We start from the raw sequence: 24,921 nt of genomic DNA, 5'->3' as shown, positions 1-24,921 counted from the left end.
ACTTTTCTCCTGATGAACTTCTGACTTGCTAATGTCTTTTGTATGGGAAACTTTAAATTTCTAAGGCACTTTTGAGAGTGGGGTACCAACAGTCTTCTGTATTTTACCCATTTAGAGTGGCGTTGTAGGTGTTATCCTTCTGATCAATCATCTGGTAAAACCACAGATTCTTTTGTCTTCCTATCGGTCTTCCCATTAGGAAATGAAATCTGAAACCCTACCTAACCCTAGTGTTGGGGTTTGGATTTGAGATCAGAATTTCTAATGCTTCTTGGAATGTGGTTTGGCCTCACCACGCTTAATTGTAGTTTATGGGCAACAGGACTTTTCATTATGCCAGTCAATGCATTGAGATGAAATTGTGTACATTAACGTGGGAGTGTTGTTTGGTGGAGACAGAGCATGATAAATACCATGCCCAGTCCTCTAGTGAATGTATTTCTCCTTTGTTAGAGGTATAATCATAGTCATTTCAAGTGCTGTTCTTTAGATTCGTATCCGGGAGTCACTCAGTAAAGCCTGTTAGGATCTCACTGGTAGCGTGGAAATGAAAAGTATTTCTCCAACAATTTAATTTATATTAAATGAATTGCTTGATTGCTCACAGATGATTGATGCAAGCTCAGTTTTGCTGTTTTGCTAATGCTTCTGGCTGGGCAATAAAGAAGTTAGAGAAACTGCTTTGTAGTTATGAGGAAATATCCTTGTTGTATTTATTTGGGCTGAGAGGGAAAGAAAAACTAGGATTATTCTATTAGGCCTGCTCTAATTCTAAAGGGGAGCAGAGCCGAGTTGGTAGGATCTTTCCTTTCGGTGTTGGTGGATTTCTGTTTCTCAGAGATCAAAGGGCTTCTTAAGCACACTGCAGTACAAATTTAATCAGCCAAATTGTATTTGCTGATGTTTCTAAGGTTGGGTGTTTAGATTTTTTTGTGCTAATTGACATGTGTGCATCAATATATGTCTGTTTTTGTTGACAGCATATGTCAGGGAGTTTCATAAACAAAGATTCAGCAAAATCTTTCCATCCTTCAGCTTCCTAGCAAGTGTCTGATTCTTTTCAGATTTGACTTGCAGCTTTGGGTCCAGTCCTGGTAGCTCCTTAGTTGTTGATAGGATTGCCAACTGTATTTGATGTTATGCATCTGGACAAAACCTGAGGGAAAAAATGGTATTCGCATAAGAAAAGCTCTCCTAGTTTTTCATAGTTCTTCAAGACATAGTAAAGTTTGAAATCAGTTGTAATGTTTTCTGCCTGTTTTAGCAGCTCTGCAGACCAGCAGCTCTGTCAGCAGCCAGCATTCACTCTTCAAACATCAGCGACATTTCCTTCCAATATTCCTGCCAGTCTCTGTTAGCTTTTGGTGCTTTCTGCTGTTGGCGACCTGGAAAGTCAAGGCCTTGATTGATATAATTATCCTGCAATTTATAAATCACAGCATTGTACTGTTATTCTCTGACCTTGTTTTGTCTTACAGAGAAAGTGGTATGACACTGAAAATGAGTATTATCTGCTCCTCTTCACGGTGTCTGTTCGTTGCCTCTTCAACACAAGTTTCAGCCTGGAATATTGCTGGCACGGACATGCCCAGAAATCATCTCATTCATTCCTGTGGATGCTGGCATATGTGTTTTACTATCCCACGTTCCACAACGGACCCCTTATGAACTTTGATGAATTTAGTAAGCAGGTAACGGTTTTTCTTAAGACCATGGAACTGTAAACTTCCAGTATATGTGTGCAGATGTGAATCATATTTGACTAAGAAATATTGAAAAAAAGGGTGATCTCTCTTCAGCTGCCAAATCTGCCTTTTATTAGAAGTAAATTCAATGCGATAGGTTAATTTTGTGCGACTTCAATATTGGTTATGAGAAAATTTTAATTAGACAGTTCTTTCACCAATTTTCCACGAGACTATTTTTGTAGTGTACTTCAAAATGTGTGTTGCAAGTAAGCTAAATTTATTTTCTAGATTGTCAAAAATGGACGTTAGACTTTGAAAGAGTCTGTCTCTAGCGTTAGTATATATTCATCCCTTTCTTGACAAATGTTGAAGTAAACTGCATTTAGTTTGGTGGTTTTGGACAGCTCTCTTTTGCACCAGATTAGAAGTACTTAGAAAAGTCAGACTAACACAGTTTCCATAGATTTCTGTTTCCTGCCAGTAAAGGTACAACTTAAAGAGATGCTTTGGTATCAAGCGTAGTCTCATGTTGGTTGCTTAATACACAGTTAATATTGATGTGCAGTTGTGAAGCACGTAGGGTCTCTCAAATTCAGATGAAGACAAGTGATGAAAGCTTTCATTACTCCTGTAGCATATGGACCTTAAATCAACTGAATTTCAGTTGCTTCAGAGCTGCTGTTGTGCTGACTGAGCACACAGCACTTTGGTGTGATCCACAACCTGAGGAGTGTTGGGAACTTTCACCATGTGCCTGTACTTTTGGGAGAGCTACAGAAAAGGTGCCCTTGCAGCTGAGTCAGCCTGAAAGGATCAGCTCTGCTCAGCTTCTGCTGCAACAGGGAACATCTGATTCCTTCACTAAAAGCCTTTAAGCTTTTCTGAATCATACAAGTGAAATAGGAGAGGCAAGGTAGGTCCCTAAATAGACACTGATGCTCTGAAGCTGACTAATACATTTGCATACTTATTTTCCATTACATTTAATAGTAGGCAGGTGTCCAAATCTTCTCTGTGGCTTTGAATATCTCAGCATGAGTTCCTAAATGTATCTGGAGCCTGCATGCTGTCGAATAGGAACCAGAGGTGCTGAGATGCTCTGAGCTGTGACTGGCAGAAGTGTTATACAAATTAAAGGGGCAGAGTCAGAGGATCTTTCACCACTTTGAAGCAAAGTTGGTTTCTTCAAGTGCTTACTGACAATGCGATGTCATTAAGAGAGATGAGTCAGATAAGCAGAAGCATCTGCAAGACTGACAGAAGCGGGTAATAAGCAATTTTTTAGGCTTCGCTGAGAACAAGCCAATCATCTGTGCAACTTTAAAGCCCTTTTCAGGAAAAGACTGCAACTGGGGGAAAAGGGAATTAAAAACCTTCAAATGAGTAGAATTATTCTTTTACCAGACTTACCAGTATAGGTGCTGAGGAAGTTTTCTTTACTGTTGTTTTATAGTTTCCAAATTGTATTCCACCTATGTTCCTATATTGCTAGCAGAGAAATAATGTTTTTCAAGGAATGTTTCAGAAGATGTTTACAGGATTCTGAGTAGAGGGCAGCTTGGAGATAGCCATTGGGAAAAGCTGTGCATAGGGTCTTGAAATGGATCTTAGTTCACTTGATATGGATCAGTACAGACCTGTGAAATGCCTGTCTATATTCTTGATTTGAGACAGTGGGAAGGGAAAATTGAACTTGGGGAATGGAATGCCTGTATTTATGTTACGTTCTCATTTAAACATACACAGACCTTGTTTTGTTAAAGTCTTGATGAAGATGGAACATACTGGGAAAAATGTAACTTGTTTCTTGGTGTTTGCTGCAATGCACTGTCAGTTCTTACCAGAGAAGGGTTGTGTCGTCACCTTGATATCTGGGGTTAGAGACAGATTCTGAAGTTAGCAGATCTCAGCAGTTTGTTCAAAGTCCATGATATCAGAAGTGTGTTTATTGCAGCTATCAGAACAGGAGATTGGGAACTGTAGAAGCACTTAACTGAAGCTGAGACTGAGAAGAGGGTTTCTGCTCAGCATGCTGGAAAGCAGACTTATTGAAAAAGGAAGCGGAGAAGCTGTTACATGAATGAAAGAGATCAATAATGCTGGTAATTTGCATCTGCTGCCAGGCAGGAATAAGAAGCTGTTGTATTTCACTGATAGCCTGAGTAGAAATAGAACGTAGTAGTTCTAATTGTGGATTTGAAGGTGTATTGTGCAAATGCCTGTGATTTAATGGTTGGCTCCAAAATGTCACATAGTTAGAATAAATTCAGCTACACAATTAGTATGTTTGTTCATTTCCAAGTGAACAGAGCCAACTGCATGTTAGGTATATTGTGCAGATAAGATGACTGGAATTTTAGGGAGGGTGTTGTGTGTGCGGGTGAGTGGGTTGCTTGTTTATGTATATTTTTGGTGTATGGTTAAAAACTGAAGAATGAAACTTGGCATACGTTCCGTGTCATGTAAAAAATGTTATAGGCAATCTTTCCACTAAGTTACTTGATCAAATTCTCTTTCACTGCAGAAAAAAAGGGTTAATAGAATAGAATTTGTTTACTACAGTTAGTGATGTAAGAATCTGGTGGGGCATATATGAGGAGCCTGTCAGCTGTGAACCTTGTCTTGTCTCATTTTTACCTTGCACCTAACTGGCATTTGCTCAGTACATCTCATTGGTCTCACTGACCTTGACAATGCTACAGGAGAAAATGAAGAACTGCTCTCAGGTAATGAATCCAATGCAGCTGGCAGAAGTTTGAGATATTTTTAAGAGCAAGCTGTTATCTTTTCTGTGTTTGGTAGGATTACTGCCTGGATAATCCCACTCTCTTTCACAACTGCAGTATCTTTAAGCTTTTATTTCATGATCTACAGCTAAACAACTAAATGTTGTTTGATACAGTACTCTCATGATTGGTTGTTGGGATTGGACCTGCCTGCTCTGTAGGCTGCTTGGATAGTTTGGAAAAGGTGCTCCTTCTGATACTCTGGGAGATGGAGTTGCTTCTTTCGGGCTTGCAGAGTGCTTGTGTACCAGGCTTGTGCATGCCTGAGGAAGTGAAGGACTTTGTCTGCGTGAGATGTGTTACTCATAATCACATAATTCTGGAAGTACAATGGCATTGTCAATTCAAGACATTTTAGTTTTAGGAGGTTTTTACAAGAATCTGAAGGGGAGGGGTTTTCTCTGAAAATTTAACAGTGTAACAGGAATGAGCTGAGGATACCAGCTTTCTGTTTGTGTTCTCTGAGTAATTCTCATAACATTGGGAAATGTTCACAGAATCTGAGGGGGGAAAAGGTAATCCAACAATTACATAGTGAAAGCTCCATATTTTCTTGTAATCCTCTTGTGCAGGTAGGCAGGCAGTGTGTAATTTATGCCTTCTTCCAAGCCTTTTGTTTTGCTCCAGTATGGCTCTTTCTTTCCATGTTTTGTGTGAACAGCCCTCATACAAGTGCCCTTAGAGGACATGCAGGGGAAAAAAAAGAAAGTAAAAACAGTTTTCATTGTTCTATGCTTTGTGTGTTTGTTGCAGTGTTTCCCACACTTGTGAATAAATGTATGCTTCTTTCTGGTAGCTATTTTCTTTTGCTGAATTAGACACTTAGGAACTTGTTTATATGGTTAGTCAGCTTTTAATAAACTCCTCTCAAGTCTGACAGCTTTCCAGAAATAAATTAGCTGTTAACAAGGCAGTGCTTCCTTAGGCCATCTTGAAAGTGATGACATTATGAGCAATGGCCCTTAGGCCTCATAGCGCTAATTTGGCAGCAGCTGGTGACTGGGATGTAACCTCTGAAGGGACAGTGCAGGGTGATGTCTTTTTGCACCGTGGTGTATTCTGAGAGATGTCTGTGGGGTCAAACCATTTAAAATGTCCATTTGGAATAAATGCAAATGGAAGCAGATGCAAAAATTATATATCTGAAGTCCTGGGCAGCATGCAGTAGCAAAGCAGTCCAGAGACCTTTTGGAACCTGTAAGGCAAAAGTAGTCTGGATCCCCCTACGTTATTGTGCCTAGCATGGAAGTTGCACCGTACTAGCAGATACCATTGCATTCCCATGTAGTTCAACTGTGCAGATAGTTTAGCAATGCAGGGAGAATGGAAATATCATCTGGAGCAACGGAAGATGTTCACATGTGCATGGAACTGAATATCTGTAAATACTGCAGCTAGTCTTGTGATACTGATGAGAGATTTGTTTTGCTTGCCTTACCACTCTGTTTTCTATTTGCTTATTTCTACTTAGTGAGTTTGAGAAAGGAGAAACCAGACTACATCAAAAAAAGTGTATCGGGAATTCTCAAATAGTATAGACAAATGACCCCCCCTTAAATAGAAATGAATAGCAAATAAAATCTTTATATTAAAAAAAAAAAAAAAAAGTTCTTGAGATGAGTCTTTGAGTAAAACAGTCAGTTGTGTGTCATATAACTTCTTTGGGTTTCTTCATTTAGATGAGGAAACAAGAAGCCTTCAGTTTGAAGACCAATCTTGGCATCTTAACCATGGGCATAATTCGTATTTTCTTTTGGTGGTGCTTGGCTGAGCTAATGATTCACTTCATGTATATCCATGCTATCTGCAGCACTTCTTCACCTTTGGAAGCTATGTCATACTGGGCCTTAGGTGAGTATATTTAAAAAAAAATGAGGAAATCATCTGTCTCTTCCCCCTTTCAAAAATACCAGCCTATTTTATGTCCCTTAGTTCTTATGAATAGTACACCGTTCACAGTAGTAGCCATTCACAGTCAGGAAGATGACAGACTATTTTAATGCAGACTATTGTGATAACATGTGAGAAGACAGGCTGAGGGAGCTGAGCTTATTGAGCCTGGAAACAAGAAGGCTCTGGGGAGGCCTCACTGCAACCTTCTAGTACTTAAACGGAGCTTGTAAACAGAAGGGAGACCAATTTTTTACATGGGCAGATAGTGATAGAGCAAGGGGGGGGATGGTTTTAAAATAAAAGAAAGGAGATTTAGGTTAGATTTTAGGATTAAATACTTTACTCAGAGAGTGGTGTAGCACTGGAGCAGGTTGCCCAGAGTAGTTCTAGATGCCTTAACCATTTAATTGTTCAAGGCCTTTCTGCTATCTCTCAATCTACTAGTTCTTGGTTAAAATGTGAACTGAGGGCAGAAATGAGCACTTATGAATGTAACATAAAATGGAAATAGTTTGCATGTGGATATGTAAATAGAAATAGGCAACATGTAAGCCTCTTGTATGCATGGTTTGTATAATTCCTTTGTGCTCCTACACATATCACCAAGTAGGAGGAATGGAAGCAAGAAACCCCAAGCCTTAAAAATGGATTTTGAAAAATCCCTGATTTTTAGAGTCAAAGGAGATTCCTCTTACTGTATTGGCAAGCATCAGGAGTCAATATCACATGCTAATACAGCCCTGTCACGTACTCACTGAAGTTTGGTTATGAGCAGTATTGAAGACCTCTGTGTACTGGGCTCTGGCTAGTAGAGGGCAATGTGTGTATCTCACTGTATGTGCATACATACATATAAACATACATTTTGTATGTACATATATACTATATATAAAATAAGAAGAGAGAGAGCAGACAGCAGCAAATTATTTACTTCCGAGCTTTGTTCCATGCGTCCCTATTCACTAACCATTTAGAAAGCGGATTCTGAGTTTGCATCTCCTGTTTCAAATAGGAATTTATAGTTGAATTAAATTAGCTTGTTTGCAGGATTGTCTGTATGTGTGGGGGAAAAAAAAAAAAAGCTGTGTGGTGTTACTGAGAATACAGAACCTGATAAATGCTGGCCAGTTGACAAGGCAGGAAAGTATACAGATTTATGGACAAAGTATTCTAGGTTTGGTGTTATTGGCAGATTCCTGCCTCCTGTGAAAGATTCTAACTGTTGATTTAAACAACAATAAGAGTTACTTTCCAGAAAATCATTGTATGGGAGTTGCTGGATCATGGTCTGAACCACTGATTGATCACCTGAGGAAAGGCCTGAGTCAGCCCTGGGAGCACAGGTGAAGGCAATTCAACTGTGTGATCAGAAGGGGTGGAGCCTGGCTGCACCCCTTTTAAATCTCATTTAAGAGCTAACTGTGACTGGGGAAAGATCTCTTTCTGGAGATCCCTCCTTGGTGAAGCTTTCCCCCGTGAATCTAGAATCTTCTGATACAGGTGAGCAACCTTCTTATCTTACTTTACAGTATCTCTCTATTGTGCCAGTCCTTCTGTCATCATAGCTTTATTGTAATGCCTTTCCCATTGTTTTAACCTGTCCAATTGCTACACTTGTTTAATGGAGTTGAGTGTTATATTCTAAGAATTTAGGCTATTTTTTGAGCAGATGATTAGAAAATACTTTTAAAGCTATTTCAGGCAATGAAAGCCTGATTTAAAGCAAGTTTGGACTTAAAGTTCTGGTAAAACTACCAGAACAAGGTGCAGTCACTTGAATTGAGGTAAGTTCCCTTTGGAGACCCTGCTTTTAGAAGAGGTGTGTTATGAGAGCAACTCCACTCTTGTTAAGCTTTGTCTTAATATTGAAAGCAGGTGCTTAAATATGATAGTTCAGAAAAGATTTTGTGGTGGGATTTATCTGCAGAAATATATCACGCTTTGTATGGTAACTGTTGAGTCATGGCCTGAATCACTGATTGAGCACCTGGGGAAAGGAGCAGGTCAGCCCTGGGAGCACAGGTGAAGGCAGTTTGTCTGTGCAACCAGGGTGGAGCCTGGTTGCACTTCTCTTAGACCTCATTTGAGTGCTGATTGCTGCTGGGGAAGGATCTCTGGTTGGAGATTCCCTCCCTTGTGGAGCTTCTCTGTGAACCTAGATCTTCAGAGATGTATGTGCACTTTTCCTTTTTCTTTGTAATGCCTGTGCATTGTGCTAGTCCCTTTATCATTACACCTCCTGTATCACTATTCCATTGTGTTGATCTACGAGTGTTCTCTACAAGTTTCATCCCAGTAATTACACAGAGACAAATCAGTGAGCAGCCACCATTGTGACTTGATTTAGGGAGACTCTGGTATGAGTAAGTGTACCTGTAATATTTTCTTCTATTGATTCTTGGGTCATTATGGATCTTAGCAAGCTTCTACACCAGTTCTTGTACAGAGCCAAATATTCCTCCATTACTTTTTATTTGGGGTTATTAAAACCAATTACATCAGATAATGGGAGTCAAGAGACCAAGAAGCTTGTTGACTCAAGAGTATTAACTGTGTGGTATATTAGCCTTCTGCACTGCTGTTTTTCATTTTGTTTCCCATTTGAAGCCACAGCGGCTTCAAAGCAGCATGAAACATATACTTCCATCAAAAGATATATGGCTGCCCCTTGTGGCATACTAAACTTAGGGGAAAGGCTGTTATGCTGTCTTGTAATCAACTCCAATTAGGGAAATTATAATTGCTCCCCAGCTTTTCTTCTGGGATATCTTTGAATTAGAAGCATTAAACACCAGCAGTGCAGGTAAAGACAACAGTGCTAAGTGATTTTGCTCGAGGGATCTTAAGGGCATTGATGATGGTCAGAATACTCCTCACAGAAGCATAAAACAAGTCTTCTTGTGAAATGAGACTGCAAAAAGACAAAACCAGACTGAGTCACAGTGCTTGTTTAAAAATCTCAGCCTTCAATATTAATAAACTTACTTAGCCACAAATGACAAGATATGCTGAAGTTAGCTCAGGAGGCATAACTGGGTATATTTTCTTCATGCATGTGTACACTTAAAAACATGTGTTCAACATGGGGGCAATGTGTTAACAATCAGCAAGAGAAATGTTTTATGTGGTAGGAGTTACACAAGAATTCCTGGAAGCAACAATATACAAAACAGTTACATGTATGTTTTTTAATGCCTGCAGCTAAACCAAAGATTTCCTTATGTCAAATGTTTGAATTCTTCTCTATGCCTTTTACAGGTCAGTACCTGCATTACTGTAAAAGTACTTTTGCTGAGAGATTAAATTCTCATTCCGTTGGATTCATTTGCAAATACATAGTTCTGAGTATTCTCCTATTCTTCTGAATGTGAATAAGTTAAACTTAACACGGTTTTTTCTGTTACGTAGAAACCCACTGTCTGTCCCAAATAACTCGGCTGGGTTATGTGTTCCTTGTGACACTTAATGTCTTAAAAGATCAGAGGGTATTGTAGCCTTCACTCTTCTGTTTTTTTTGCACGTTCTCCAGTCTCTTTACTTGCTATGTACCTATCTTTTCTTATTTATGTGATGGTCCTTATCTATTTCACTCTGCTTTTTCTTACTGTGAGAATAAAGAGTCTCTGGAACTAAAAGACAAAATCTCTCAGCAAGCAGGAAATGCATTCACTCAGTGTGCAGATGGCTTGTAAAATTAATTACCATGAAACAGCAGGGAGACTAAGGTGGTGTTTTCAGAAAGTGGCCTAATATTACTAGTTTAGGGCTATTGAAAGGATCACTTCTCTAGAGCTTCCACCTTCTAAGTCCCTCTGAATAGCAGGCCATCCCCATACTGTATTGCTTGCTGCTGCAGTTTGGTGTCTTCAGCAAACTTGCTGAAGAAGGTGTGCTCTGTTATGCCATCTGAGTTGCTAATGAAGATTTTGAGGGTTAGTGGTCTCAGCTGTGGTGTCTGAGGGATGCTGCTAGTTACTGGCTGCCAACTGCACTTTGCACCACTGATTGTTGCTATGCTTTAAGCCTGGTAGTCCCAACCAAATTTTTTTCTGTATTATCTACTTATCTGAATTATATCTCACATCTTTGGTGGTAGGGAAGCTGTAGGAGAATGTGTGGAAGTTCTTACTGAAGTCAAGATACACAACATCCGTGCTCCCTCCTGTGTGTCCAAAGCATAGAATCACCAAGGCTGGAAAAGACCCACAAGATCATCCAGTCCAACCATCCACTTATCACCAATAGTACTCACTAAACCATGTCCCTCAACACAAAATCCAAACATTCCTTGAACGCCTCCAGGGTTGGTGACTCCACCACCTCCCTGGGCAGCCCATACCAGTGCCTGACCACTCTTTTAGAAAAATAGTATTTTCTAATATCCAGCCTAAATCTCCCCTGGCACAGCTTGAAGGCATTCCCTCTAGTTCTATCATTAGTTACATGAGAGAAGAGGCCAACCTCCAGCTTACTACAACCTCTCTTCAGGTAGTTGTAGAGAGCAATAAGGTCTCCCTTGAGAAAGCACCAGTTAGCTCATACTGAATAGAGTGCTGTTGGTCAGGCATCATGTTCCCTTGATAAATATGCTGCTCCCATTCATTTTCCTGTCCCTAGTGCATTTAGAAATAGCTTCTAAGACAATTTGCACTGCAAGTTTTCCAGAGATTGAAGATTGTGACCAGTCTAATTTACTGGGTGGATGAAGCATTTCCCTTAGAAAAGAATGTGACATTCTTTCTGAGATGTTACTATACCATGGGTGTTCATTATTTAAGTTCTTCCACCAGATAGTATAAAATCTATTGTTCTACAATTCAGTTTTTTCCATCTTGAATTTTTTTCTTGCTGGGTTTCTGTCAGCTACTTTAAAATACTTTAAAAAAAATAATACTTAAAAAAAAAAAAAAAAGGAAAAAAAAAAAAAAGCAAAAAACTGGCCTGATGTTGCATGTATCTTTTCCACTGGCTACAGGTAGAACAGAAAGCTATTAGGGATCTATCTTTTCAGGCTATCTCCTCCTCTGCTCAGTACTGCAGCTCCCATATGGCACATAGATGTCAGTATTTCTACCTCTTATTATTCCTGCTATTTAAATTTTATTTCCTTTAACGTTCTCCGTATGCACCTTTTTACTTGTTTGTTTATATCACAGTGATGCTTGGGCTGTGTTGGTCATAATGTAGGAAGAATTCAGTTCAGTCTTTGATATCAAAACAGATGGAGTTGCCTCTGATTATTTTCAATGTAGCAGAAGAATGAGAAGAGAGCAGTGTCAGAGATGGTAAAACCAATTCTGTTATTGTTTTTGATATGGCCTTTCAGAATACCGCTCATGTCCAGACTGACTGAGATGTTTTCAGGTGACTGACTTGCAGCTCTTCACAGGCTGCTGCTTCAGATGCTGGAGAAGAAATGCCATATGCATTAACAAAAAAACTGCATTGTATTGGTTTGAATAAAGTGTACTTTTATGCTGAATATATTCTCATATTCTGTTTTGCCAATGGCCAGTGTTTGATAGCAAGAATAACTTCCAAAGATGTCAGTTTCCTACGTGGGGGAAGAAGGTAAGAGCTTACTTTGGTTAGAGGTGCCTTTAGGTATCCAAATGTTAACTCTATGGGGTAACTTCAGATACAGATTTTTTCAGGTTGGCTCCTATGTCCTCCATTAAATGAGCGCCTAGCAATTCAGTGTCAAACTGTGCTCCTGGAGTGCCTTGTAACTCTGCCCTGGCTTGCCACGCGGAGCCAGGATTTAATTCAGTGACTCTTATGGGTCCCTCCTGACTTTGGATATTATGTGATTCTCTATGAAAAGTACAATGGACAAATAATTCCATGATTTTGTCTCTCTTCTGCATCTCGTTCTGGCAGCATTGGTCAGATTATCTGAAAAGGTTGAATACTTTCAGAAGCAATGACATAGCAGGAAGACCCATGTGGCATGAAAATGGAAATCATGATAATTCATTATTTTCAGATTTAAAAGTTGATTGGATTTAATTTGCTTCCTTCGTGTTTTGCATAGTAAAAGGAAGGCTGAAGCTACTACACTGAAGCAGACCAGAGATCTATCTAGTCTAGTGACTAATGTGTGGCCATGGCCTTTAATGAAGTCTGGGAGAAGAAAGAACATAAAATAAAATAAAAGGCAGATAGATTGGCAATCCCTTCCACTTCATATTCTTCAGGCTTCTGTAGCTGAATGACTAATTTGCTAATTTGTATAATAACTGGTAGTTCAACAAGATCTTAAATAGAAATCAGTGGCCTCTTTTCTTTGCTGTTACATAGAATGTTAATGGCAAAGTCCATTCTGATGGGATATTCTGTTGTTACATACAGTCTGGAATAGATTTGTTAATTTGTATATTTAAATCTGATTCTGAATATTTAGAAGTTAAAAACCACAATATTTTCTTTTTGAGGCTTTATGTTAATTTTCTTGTTCAGCACCTTTTACTCTGCTCATGGGAACAGAGCTTGTTTTTTTTTTTTTTTTTACAAGGTATAGGAATGAAAGCCAAATTCTGCTTGAAAATGTGTGTGACAATTGTCACATGGCTCATCTAAAACATTATTTTCACAATTGCAATCTTTACTATGTTTGACCAGGAATTTGTATATATGTGTATTTTGTGTCAGAGGTGATTCTTTGATGTAGAGGTGTACATCAGATTTGTGCATGTGTGATGAGTGTTCTGTGCACTTAATGTGTTGTTCTTAACCATATGTGACTTGTTCTTTCTGGTGAAGCATGCACAATTCACTGTGCTAGTTAATAACAATAACAGTTAACCAACTTCTAGTGTGCTGAAAGCATGTTCTGCCGTTGGCTGAAATGCTGCTTATATAAAAATAATCTAGAATGATATGGTCTATTCGAGAGTGGAGCTGCCTGATTGAATTTGTAATTGGTGAATTTCTTGTTTTGATTTCCTAAAAGAAAAATATTATGCAATTTCCTCTTTGAAACAGCAAGACCTACAGAGTAGTCTGTGTAAGCCAGATATGTTATGATTCTTTCTCTATTAAGCCCATACATAGAAAATCGGTTCCTCAGTTCATTCTTAATCACAAAACACTGAGTGGTTCTTGAAATTAGGATATCTCTGCATCCATCTAAGTGGCAATGAAATACGGAGTAATCTGAGATTTTTTTTTTTCATCGTGTATGATAATGAGAAGGAGAATCTGATTAAAATATTTGGCATCTTGGTGTCTGCTTTGGAAAGTGGAATGTAAGCATGTGTCAGAAATCTTAACGTTCTCTAAAACATTGGATAGTTTACTGTTCTAATGCAGTGAGTGAAAATGCTAGATAAGCTTTCTGGGAGGTTAAAATGTCAAATAATATTGGCAGTTAACCCTACTCTTATTGACTGGTATATTGACTGTAAATATACTGTATATCTGTGTATACATGTGGCCAGTTTGCTGCAGTGCAGATGCATATTCTTTCATGGAGCTTTTCATGTGAGGAAATCTGTGCAATATACTTTTTTTTATTTTTTGTAAAATATGAGAAAAGGAGTAAGAGAGCCCTTGATGCTCAGTATTTTCAAGTTGATGTCATAACTACAAGTTCTGAGCTGTGTTTCTTACTAGACTTCTGTCATGTGTCGGTAACCCTTTCAAAATGGCTGCATGTTTGACTGTAATACATGTTTTCTACTTGTACCTGCTCTGGTTATTGATAGAAACAAGCATCTACAATTCTTAATGCTGCAGGGTCAGGGCTGCTGTGAAAAAGGGGAATGTATGCTTTCATGCTCATGCCTCATCAATAACACTGCAAGCTAAGGTACAATTCTTGACCATAAATGTGCTTTGGTGATGGGTATGGACAGAAAAGTTGTTTTTAATCCCTAGGTCAAAGTCTTCTGTCACCTATAGAAATTATCTATCTGCTAATTTCAAAAACTATTAGGCAAAGTTTTGAGAGGGGGGAAAAAAAGTCGTGAATGTTTTAATAATCCTTGAGAAAAAGCTCTGGAATTTATGAAATGCAGTTTTGGAGCAAATTTGAAGTTAGAACTGTGAAGGTTTAGAAATGTGTTTTTAAAGTCAAGGAAAACTTAGAATACTTAAAAAGGATTGCAAGTTGAGAAATTGAAAATATCAGTCTTTATACTTAATTTTATCTGAGATTTCAAGCAGCTTGACTGTTGAAGTGCACAGAACTGAGATTGTATGGGTAATTTAAATCAATATTTTAAAACCTTTAATGCATTTTAGTTCTCACAAAACTTAAATTTGACTGTGAACCCCTTGAGGTCATTTATTTTAGGAAAAAGATGTACTTTTTGCAATATTTTTTCCCTTAAATGTTTTTAATATACAGTGATATAGCTTCTAGGCTTTGTTTCCAATTTAAAGCAATGTTCTTTGAGCAGTTCTTTTTAAGCTTTGAATAGAACATTAGTGAACAAAGTGTGGTACTGATAATGAATTTGAGTGTTTTTGTATTGATTATGAATCTCTTTTAATTTCATGTTTTTATATCAGATGAAGCAGTGTACTTCTGGCTGGTTTGTGCTATAATAGTGTGAATACAAAGTAGCTGGAATATCTCAGGTATGCAGAGAAGGTTTGAAGCCTGTGCAAGTTGCCAGTGCAGACCAGCTGTTGCGCAGCTGTGAATCTTGCCCCCAGATTTTCCGTGTGTGGCCCAGAACTCACACAGCTGGGATGAGTTGAAGACCAGCATGAATTTTGTTCACGTATTGACAGGGAGCTTTACATGACTGATCTTGGGAGCATTAGAATTGCCACACATGCAGCAGCCAGTGTGCCAGGTGATGATGTCAGTGATGTGGCGCCCATGCTTTTGTAAGATGCCAGTGCTTCTGAGCTGTCTGCTAATTACCAGCAGTCACAACTAATAAGACTAATATTTCTTACAACTTCATATGTGAAAATTCCGAATGTTCCATCGTTGTATTTAAAAATTAAATGTATTGATTGTTTTGAATCTCAAGAGGGTGGTAGTCTGGGTCACTAAATCTTTATCCATCATGCACAGTCAAAGGATTTTGAATTTTACCAGGCACAGACAACTGTGATCTTTATAATCAGTTTGTGTGGGTGTCAACATTCAGCTCTCCGATGAAATTTGCCATAAAAGAAATGAGAAATTGGATGAGATAGGAATTAAACCAGAAACTTGGCTGTATAAATGATTTAGTGGTAATCTAATGTGTAGCTGACTGGCTATTATCCAAATAGTTCTTAGGATTGTTTGTTTTCTTCCGGGAAAGAATGTTGTTGAATATTAGATGACTACTTCCCTGAAGGGAAAAATGCCATAAGCTTCATGTCTAGGTATTTTTTTCTGCTATCAGTTTATATCTTGTATGGCACAACTGTTTCTTATATCGTGCACGTGGATGATAATATTAAAATCAAAAATAGCAGATTGCGGCAACAAAATGCTGGGCATGTGTAAGCCAGCAGGAGTTTTGCAATTGACATTACTAGAGCCAGAATTTTACCCTAGGTTATTATATACTAGATTAGATTTTCAGTGTTTAACTTTTGGTCATCATCCGTAGTACAATCATTAATCAACAGAATGCAAAAGGGATGCTTTGACTTGGGGGGAAAAAAGGCAGATGATTTAAGTGTTCATATAGACTTAGACTGCTGGAGTCAGATTGAAAGTTTAGTCTCTAAGGAAAGTGTGCTGGAAGACTTTGAAATGATATTGAATACCTAAAGTATTCCAAGTAACAAGGTTGTTGATATCAGTGAGAGAAAGTAGATCACTGGAATGGTAGGAGATGTAACAATGGCGTTTTCTAGGTTTTTTTACTCTTACAAATTATTTTCATTTTCCCTCCTTTGGGATTGGATTTTTAACATCAAATGACAATTGGAGGAGAGTCGATGGAACTTCTGGGAGAGTAAACTCCCATGTTTCAGTGAAGATGGTGGCTTCTGCTTAAAATAGTGTATTTTGTTTGATACAATTATTGCTCAAATTCCATTTTACTCAGCTAAATAACATTTAGAATATTCACGTGAACCATCTTCCTTCATTTACAACTGGGAGTATTCAGAGATGTTTAAAAGGTCATCTTTTCTCCTGCATTCCACACTGCCACCAAATTCTGATATTTAAAAAGCCGTACCTGAGCTTTATTTGGTTTGGGGGTTTTCTGATTACTTGTTTATTTACAATTAAAAAAAAAAAATAAAGTTCTGCTCTATTATTGTGAATCTTACTGCTACTGTTTTTAATTTTTTTTTATTGACAATCGAAGCTCTCATTACTGTTACAAGCTTTTATGCTTCTGAAGTAACAGGCCAAGTATTGTGAGACTCAGCATGAAATTATGAGCTGTCAAGACTGGCAGTTGGCAGTTTCAGGGTGCCTGAATTTGTTACTGCCAATCCTAAATTTTCAACTCTAGGACTGTGATTCACAGCAGTAATAACTCTTTAAGCATAGCCAGTCTGATTTTTCATCTCACCTGTGTGAGACTGCTGTGTCCTGGGGTTGGGCTGTGAACCAGTACACTACCACCAAAACTTTACTTCAGACTGGTTTTAGTTGGAGTTCTGCGTGTCTCCTAGATGACACCATCTGTGGGCTGTGCCCTACTGCTGCTTCATTGTGGCAGTGGCCCGGCCCCTGGCACACAACCATCATTCAGCACCAACAGAACATTGGTGCACCATTCACCCCATTTTGGCTGAAACCAGGGCACTGTTTGGAAATATTCCCACCAATATTCTTTACGTATTGTTGCTGTGTGACAGATGATAGCAGCAGGGCAATCTGACAAAATGGCATCTGATATGGAAGTGCATATGAAGCAATGATGTGTCATTGAATTCCTCCATGTGGAAAAAATGGTACCCCCGATGTTCATCACTGCTTGTTGAGTGCTTATGGAGACCAAACAATGAATGCGAGCACTGTGAGACGGTTGGTAGTACGTTTCATCAGTGGCAACAGTGACAGTGGATCACCTTCCCTGGTAGAGATTGTTATGAACACAGCATGTAGGCTCTTGTTCATAGCTGGTGAAAATGCACAGCAATAATTATGTTGAAAAAGAATGTTTTGTGATAGAGAATTTGCTCTATTAAATGATGTTATTGTGCTCTTAGTATCAGTTGCGGTTTCCATGAAAATCATAGAATGGTCTGTGTTGAAAAGGACCACAAGGATCATCAAGTTTCAACCCTCCTGCTATGTGCAGGGTCACCAACCGCCATACCAGGCTGCCCAGAGCCACATCCAATCTGGCTTTGAATGCCTCTGGGGATGGGGCATCCACAAAAATGATTAGGAGGCATTACTTTTGGAGTAACCTTCATAGATGCAGCCCTAGGTGATACCTCTTCAGTTAATGCAGCTCAGGCAAGCCAGAAGTTTAGACACCAATGCCATAGGATGTTTGCAAAGCTCTTGGGCAGAGCTGCAGTGATGGCCGTTGTTCATAGCTCTGTGAAGAGTGTATGTGATGATGCTGTACATGTCCAGTGTTTACTTATTTACCACTGCAGCAACAAATTTTCACCTTTTCCAAAATATTTGTCACTTGTATCAGTAAGGTCTGATTTTTTTGCATAGTGCCAGTATTTGTTTTTTGTAGCTGTCAATGCTTGCAGTCCAGTGAGATCTTGCAAGTGGAATTACGGGTGCTTACTTATGCCTTTGTATTGGAATAATAGTACTATTCTATGTGTGTCTAAAGTCATAACTGCATGTGCTTCCGTGTCCTGTATGTGTTACAAAATCAGAAATTGTGCTTGCTTTGGGCTTTTGAGTAATGAATGACTACTTGGAAGTTATCAGTATCTGCAGGTTTTAAAAATATGACAAGAGTTGTTTAAGACATGAGTTTGGTGTGGTGGTTTTGTTTTTTAGGTGGTGTGGCTTTAGCTCAAGTGTTATTTTTTTACGTGAAGTACCTCGTTCTGTATGGTATTGCTGCCCTCCTTCTCCGGATGGATGGACTCAGACCTCCAGCCCTTCCTCGCTGCGTGAGCCTGATGCATAGTTTTACTAAAATGTGGAGGTTAGTCACTATTACTATGTAGAAATTTTCTTAGTGATTTATTACTGTCAATATATAAGAATGTGTGTGTGTGCACTTCCATGGCTGCAGATATCCTTTCTTGCACTTTTGCGTGCTTTTTCTCTCCCCATGATTTATCTTTTTCATTTCTAACTGAACTTAATTTTGATGGTTACTTTAATCATGCTGCAAAGAAAGAGGAAAGCAAAAGCAACCCTTCTCATGTTTGTATTCTCTTAATGGTTAGACTGGAACCACTTAGTGTCACTAGCATAGCACTTGCTTTTTCCAGATGTCTATTAAATAAGACTTTTTCAGTCTTGATCCAAAACCCACATTTCATCTGGATTTTTATCCAGAGAAGGAAAAGAAATTCCAGTTAGTTACATTATGAGGAAAGTTCTGGATATAATATTTTAATATGTAGGGTCACACAATAGAGAATCTTCAACATATTGAAAATAATATGAAAGAAGGGTAATTCCTTATTTATGAAAATATGGGTCTACTTTGTTTTTCAAGTGTTTGTGCATAAAATCTCTCTCTCTCTCTCTCAAAAAAAAAGCAAGCTTTAAATCTTAGTGTTGCTTTAAATCACTGCTCACTGAACAAACCTGAGGCCCTCAATATAGGAAGAGTGCAGGGCTGTTGGAATGGGTCCAGAGGGCTGGATCACCTCTCCTATGAAGGCAGACTAAGGGAGCTGGGCTTGTTCAGCCTGGAGAAGACTGCAGGAGAGACCTCATTGTGGTCTTCCTGTACTTGAGGGGAGCTTACAAGCAGGAGGGGGACTGACTTTTTATGTGATCTGATAGTGATTGGACAAGGAGAATGGCTTCAAACTGAAAGGGGAGGTTTGGGTTAGCTGGTAGGAGGAAATTTTTTATTCAGAGGGTGGCACAGCTGCCCAGGGAAGCTGTGGTGCTCCATCCCTGGAGGCCAGATTGGGTGGGACTCTGAGCAGCCCTGTCCTTGGCAGAGGGGTGGAACTTGGATGTTCTTTTGGTCATAAGCCATTCTATGATTTTCCCTGAAAACTATCTCCCAGGTGAATTCTTCTTGGTGTTTAGCCTATGTGTAATAGTTGATGCACTTTCTTTCCTGCTCTTCTCTATGTTCCCTCCCCCCCCCCCAAGTTCTTCCCATGCCCCAGACCTCCAGAAACACTGTTTGGCTTTTTAGTATGGACACTTCTCTCTTTCATTGTTAGCATAGAGCCTAGCACAATGGGGCTTGTCTGTTTTGGTGTCCGACTGGTTTGTGGTATGAACAAACATTTTTCATTTTAGTCATGATAACAGTGGGCCTGTTATTATCTGGGCTTTGTTGCATAAAATCCTCATTTTGTTTCCTGCTTGAAACTAGTTGTAACAGGAAAACGTTATGGTTTGTAACGGTTTGAAAGTGTTACTATTTTGTATTCAAGTAAGAAATGCAGCTTAAATCGGATGGATAAAGCAGTTGAGCTGTTGAAAAGTGACTTCAGTGACTAGTCAACTCCTAGGTTTAAATAGTCTTCCAGAAAGAGTTTGAACTGAACTTCCGACCTACAGAATTAATTCTAGAAATATGTGATTTTTACTGGCCAGTGTCCTGAGAGCTTTATCTCATGACCCTTAGAAGCAGAGTTTCAAACAACAGTATTTTTTAATTCCTCTCCTTGTTGTTATGTCTGGGATTCTGGGCATTGCCTTAGAGGTATCAGATGAAACTGAACTTCAGCAGCTTTGTCAGGTAATTATAACAAACAATGCAAGAAGTATTCCATACTTCAAAGGTGGGTGTGTTGTATCACATCAAAAACGTTTGCTGTTCTTTTATAAAATACTCATAACGTTTTTCTTATAACAAAATTGAAAAGTATCAAAGTAGGTGAAGTTTAATTACTTATCTCAGCAGAAGGAAAAATGTGAACAGCTGATATCTCTCATTTGCCCAGAGTTTTTGTTCATATATGTAGCAAACATTCACTACCAGAAATAATACAAATATTCTGCAGACAGGATTTGTTTGCTAGCTTAGTAGGTTGAAAAATCAGGTAATGTACAGTTGATTTGATTTCTTGCTTTCAAAGCTGTATAGGCAGTAGAATTTCCTGAATTTCCTGTGGCTGCTAGTGAATTATGGGTCATTCTTACTTATCTAAAAAATTCTCACATGGCTTGCCCTATGAATCCCAGAATTATGATGCTCTTATGCCTTTGCAGTAAAACTCATGAATCTCTACTACATAGAGGCTAGCAGTCTTTATGTTCTCTGTTACACTGTATAGGAACATCATTGTTAGAAGTGGAAATAGCTTTTTTTTTTTTTTATCTGTACTGGCTGGATGTCTGAAAAGGACTAATGTAGACAAAGTACTGAAGTGATGAGATTTCCATAAAAGCTATGAAAAAGTGATGATGAAAGCAAATAGCTTGTTGTGAGGTCTCATGAGCAGTGAGCTGTTTCCTTGAAGTGCTAAATATTGGTTGTTGTAGTTTGGAGATCTGTAGATAATTTTAAATTAGTATTCCTAACAACACTATTATAGACTAGCTCAAATATAAATGCTAATAACATCATGCCTAATTTTAGGTTTCTCTTTTAATAAAATGATGGCTTAGTATTGCTTAAGATTGTTAGAGCCAGTCTGGGGAATGGGACAACCCAGGCAGCGTAAGGGAGTGCACTGTCACCTGTTGGCTAACATCTGCAGTACTGCTCAGAGGAAGCCCTTGTGGTTGCTTGACTTGCTCCTGTCCTTTTCAGTGGCATCCACTGTAGGCAACTGTCAGACTATTATAGTAGGTAAGCTCTTAGAAGACCCTGCATTGCTATTTTAATATCTTCAAGTTATTAGCAGTGCATATTACAAAGGAAACAAGGTAGCCTGACGAGAAAGACAATATGAATGCCACGACATAAGGAGGGCAAATATGCTACTGAACAGACTTCCACTACCATCTTTTGTCCTTGGAGCATACCAACAAAAGATGTGGATGTGACAAATCCAGATCAGCGCAACTTAAAATCAGTACGTGCTGTCATTATTCACTGTGTAATACAGTAAGCAGAAGAGCTCTCAATGAGGAGGGGAAGAAAAATGTCATGGTTTGTTGTCTAAAATTTCTCTGGAGCAAAGCAGTTACTAGAAAAATAAATCAGGTGTTCTGCATCCTCCTTTATGGCATTAAATGCTTAACTGAATTGTGTCCATTCCTCCAAACTTAGAAATAAGGAGCTCTAATTAAAAAAGAAATTCTGTTTTATAGTAGATTGAGTAATGTGTGTTTTCTTTAATCAAGGCAATCTCCTGAGTGTAAAAAAAAAAAAAAAAAAAAAAAAGTAGCTATCTTCTTGCTTCATGGTTAACATAAATACTGAATGCGTTGCTATGGTTTCAGTTTATCAGTATATCGATCTCGGTAAATGTGTAGTTGCAGAGCTAAAAAAAAAAAAGTATAACAAAGTTACTACCATTCAAAAGTTTGACTATAGTTGTCAACTTAATTTTTAATGTCTGTTTTATCTTGTATAGGTCACAAATAAGATAAAAATTTCTTGTTAGCAGGGGTAAAAGCAAATTAGCGAAGCATGGGAAAGGAACTATTGCTAGAAGCTTATGCTTTTGAAGAATTGCTATACAACTTCTCAGACTGGGAACCAATAGTGCAGTGCAGCTGGAGAAAGATGAGCTAGTTAGAGCATGGCTAAAAGTTTCAAACTGATTTAATGTGGAAAAATATCCACATTAATGCAGGGAAATAAAGATGTGGAAACTAGAGAAAAATAACACCTAACAAGTCCTACATTAAATCTCACTTATTGATGAACAGCTTTGGCAAGGTGTTCCACAATGAAACTTGTTAGTTCCTAGTTTACAACAGTGTTTAGCACAAATGCCATTCTTGGTGTGGGGGAGAAGGGAGGTTACCATTTCTGTGCTTCCATACTACATTACTGAGTGCCTTAAGTGCTTTTCTCCTTTTCTCCAAAGATTTTGGACACATTGATCAGATACGTTTTGACATGTCATGGGAGTAACATGGCATAAATATCTCATTATCTCAGGTCAGAGTCTGATAGCAGGCTTGCAGAAACATGACTCTTCCTCTTCTCCTATGCCCTTCCACCTTAAAATCTGCATATTCCCAAGAACCTTATCTGAAAGTAAGTGCTAAAAATGCTACGCAGTCAGTGTCAAGAAGATCGGGTATTTTGATGTGATTTGCTTTGTATCTATCCTATAATTCTGGACAGCTATTATTTGAAAGCTTTGTGCTCCATAAAGGGACTTACCCAGCAGCTGGCACTGAGACAAGAAAAGGAAAGATAGGCTTATGCATCTTTGCTTTTTCTCTGGAGGTTACGACTGTCATTCCTGGTCTATTTCTAGCCTTTGGTTTTGAAAGAAAATGTTATCCAGAGTGTTTCAGAGACAATACAGTAGAACAAAAATGTGTATTCTAATCTTCTAACTTCTCATGAGCTTTCTTAAAAAAATAAATAAATAATCATGGCATTTCTGCTTAAAAATCAAAAGGTATCTTTTCCTTATTCTATATTTTCAGAGGTGGTCTCTGAAATAAGGAAGAATCATAGGATGGTTTGGGTTGGAATGGACTTTAAGATAACCTAGTTCCAGCCCCCCTGCTTTATTTAGAAAGGGACACTTCCCTCTAAATCAGGTTGCTCACAGCCTTATTCAACCTGGCCTTGAGTACTTCCAGGGAGGGGACATTTGCAACCTCATGGTGTAGCCTGTTCTAGTCTCACCAGTCTCCCAGTAAATAATTTTTCCTGATATCTAGTCCAAATCTTCCCTCTTCCAGTTTAAAACCATCTCCCCTTGGTCTCGTTGCTACCTGCTCTTATAAAAAGTTCCTTACCAGCTTTCCTGCAGACCCCTTTCAAGTACTGGAAGGCTGCTATAAGTTTTTCTCGGAGTCTTCTCTTCTCTATGCCTAAGAGCCCCATCTCTCTCAGCCTGTCCTCTAAGGGGAGGTGCTTCAGCCCTCTGATCATCTTCATGAGCCCTCCTCTGGACCTGTTCCAACAACTCCATGTCCTTCTTGTGTTGGGGGCCCCAGAACTTGCTTGGGAGAGCAAGGTAGAGGGGCAGAATCAGCTCTCTCAACTTCTGGACACACTTCTCTTGATGCAACCCATGATACAATTGACTTTCTGGGCTGCAAGTGCACATTGCCAGCTTATGTTGAGTCTTCCATCAATTGGCACTGCCACATCCTTCTCCTCAGGGCTGCTCTCAAGCCATTGTCCACCCAATTTGTATCTGTGCTTGAGATTGCCCCAACTCAGATCCAGAACCTTGGCCTTGTTGAACTTCATGAGGCCCACCTCTCAAGCATGTTCAGGTGCCTCTGAATAGCATCCCTTCCCTCTATTTAACTGCACCGCTCAGCTTGGTGTCATCTGCTAACTTGCTGAGGGTGTACTTGATCCCTCTCTCCATGTCACCTACAAAGATGTTAAGTAACACTGGTACCAGCATCAGTACCTGAGGAAGACCACATGTCACCTGTCTCCATGACACTGAGCCGTTGACTGCAACTCTGAGTGCAACCATCCAGCCAATTCCTTATCCAGGGAGTGGTCCATTCATCAAATCCATTTTTCTCCAACATGGCAATGAGGAAGTCATGTAGGACAGTATCAGATGTTCTGCACAAGTCCAGGTACATCATTATTACACGAGGACTATTTTAAAACGATAGTTGATTTGAGCAGAATCTCATCTGCAGTGTTGAAATGACCTAGTGTTTGTGAGTAAGGAGAAATTGTATTGAAATCAATGGATAAAATAAATGGATATCACCAAAGTGTGCAGATGCATGAATACCTCAATGAATGTAAGCTGTGTTAAGCTTTCTTTTGCCTCTTTTAACAGTGGAAGTCAGATCTGTTTTGTGGTCTGTGTGTCTTTTTTGGTCAAGTGTGCTGAGTTAGAGAAAAAGAGAATTTCAATAGCATGATACTTATAGCCTTATCTGAACAAGAAAGGAAGCAGAGGAGTGGTCATTGACTTTTTTTCCCTTAAAGATGTGGGATAAAAATTTTGGATATAATTTTGACCTTGTGGAAGTCACTGTCAAACCCTTGATTGAATTTAGTGATGCTAGGATTTGACTTTAAGAGAACTCTGCTGGCACTGGACTTAAATGGTCTTGCTGAGTGAAGCAAATCTGTAAGTGCTGGTAGCATCAGTAGGACATAAGAATTTACAAAATATGAAGTAAATGCTTGAGAGGGCCTTTCATAAGAATAATGTTTAGCACCTACTTCATTTTTTATTTTTTTTTTAAACTGAGGCCTTTCACAACTGCAAGTAGCTTAGTGGGGACAGCAATGTTTCTGTCTGTTCAATTAAGAGGATTGATTTGGAACGTGTACTTAACTACACAGTTGATAAACATCTCTAATGCCAAATGTGTCTGAAATAGTCACTATTTAACTGTGCTGTAATTAGTGAAAACTGAACATTTGTTTATTATTGTGTTGTCTCAGCTGTCCCGG

At 38.8% G+C, this 24,921-nt stretch overlaps 1 protein-coding gene across 2 annotated transcripts in view; it reads left to right on the top strand.

The window, feature by feature from the left end:
• The window catches only part of HHAT (hedgehog acyltransferase), a 179,687-nt gene that overhangs the window by 37,757 nt on the left and 117,009 nt on the right, over positions 1–24,921 (top strand). For both annotated transcript variants that reach the window (XM_085219315.1, XM_085219314.1), the window contains exons 6-8: positions 1,479–1,691; positions 6,154–6,325; positions 18,255–18,405. In XM_085219315.1, coding sequence (XP_085075441.1) covers positions 1,479–1,691; positions 6,154–6,325; positions 18,255–18,405 — 536 coding nt within the window. The remainder of the gene's footprint in view (positions 1–1,478; positions 1,692–6,153; positions 6,326–18,254; positions 18,406–24,921) is intronic.

Source organism: Meleagris gallopavo, chromosome 2, assembly GCF_905368555.1.
Source record: "Meleagris gallopavo chromosome 2, MGAL_WU_HG_1.1, whole genome shotgun sequence".
NCBI classification, from domain to species: domain Eukaryota; kingdom Metazoa; phylum Chordata; class Aves; order Galliformes; family Phasianidae; genus Meleagris; species Meleagris gallopavo.
Note: the sequence above shows the minus strand (reverse complement) of the source record. Positions and strands in the feature narration are given on the sequence as shown.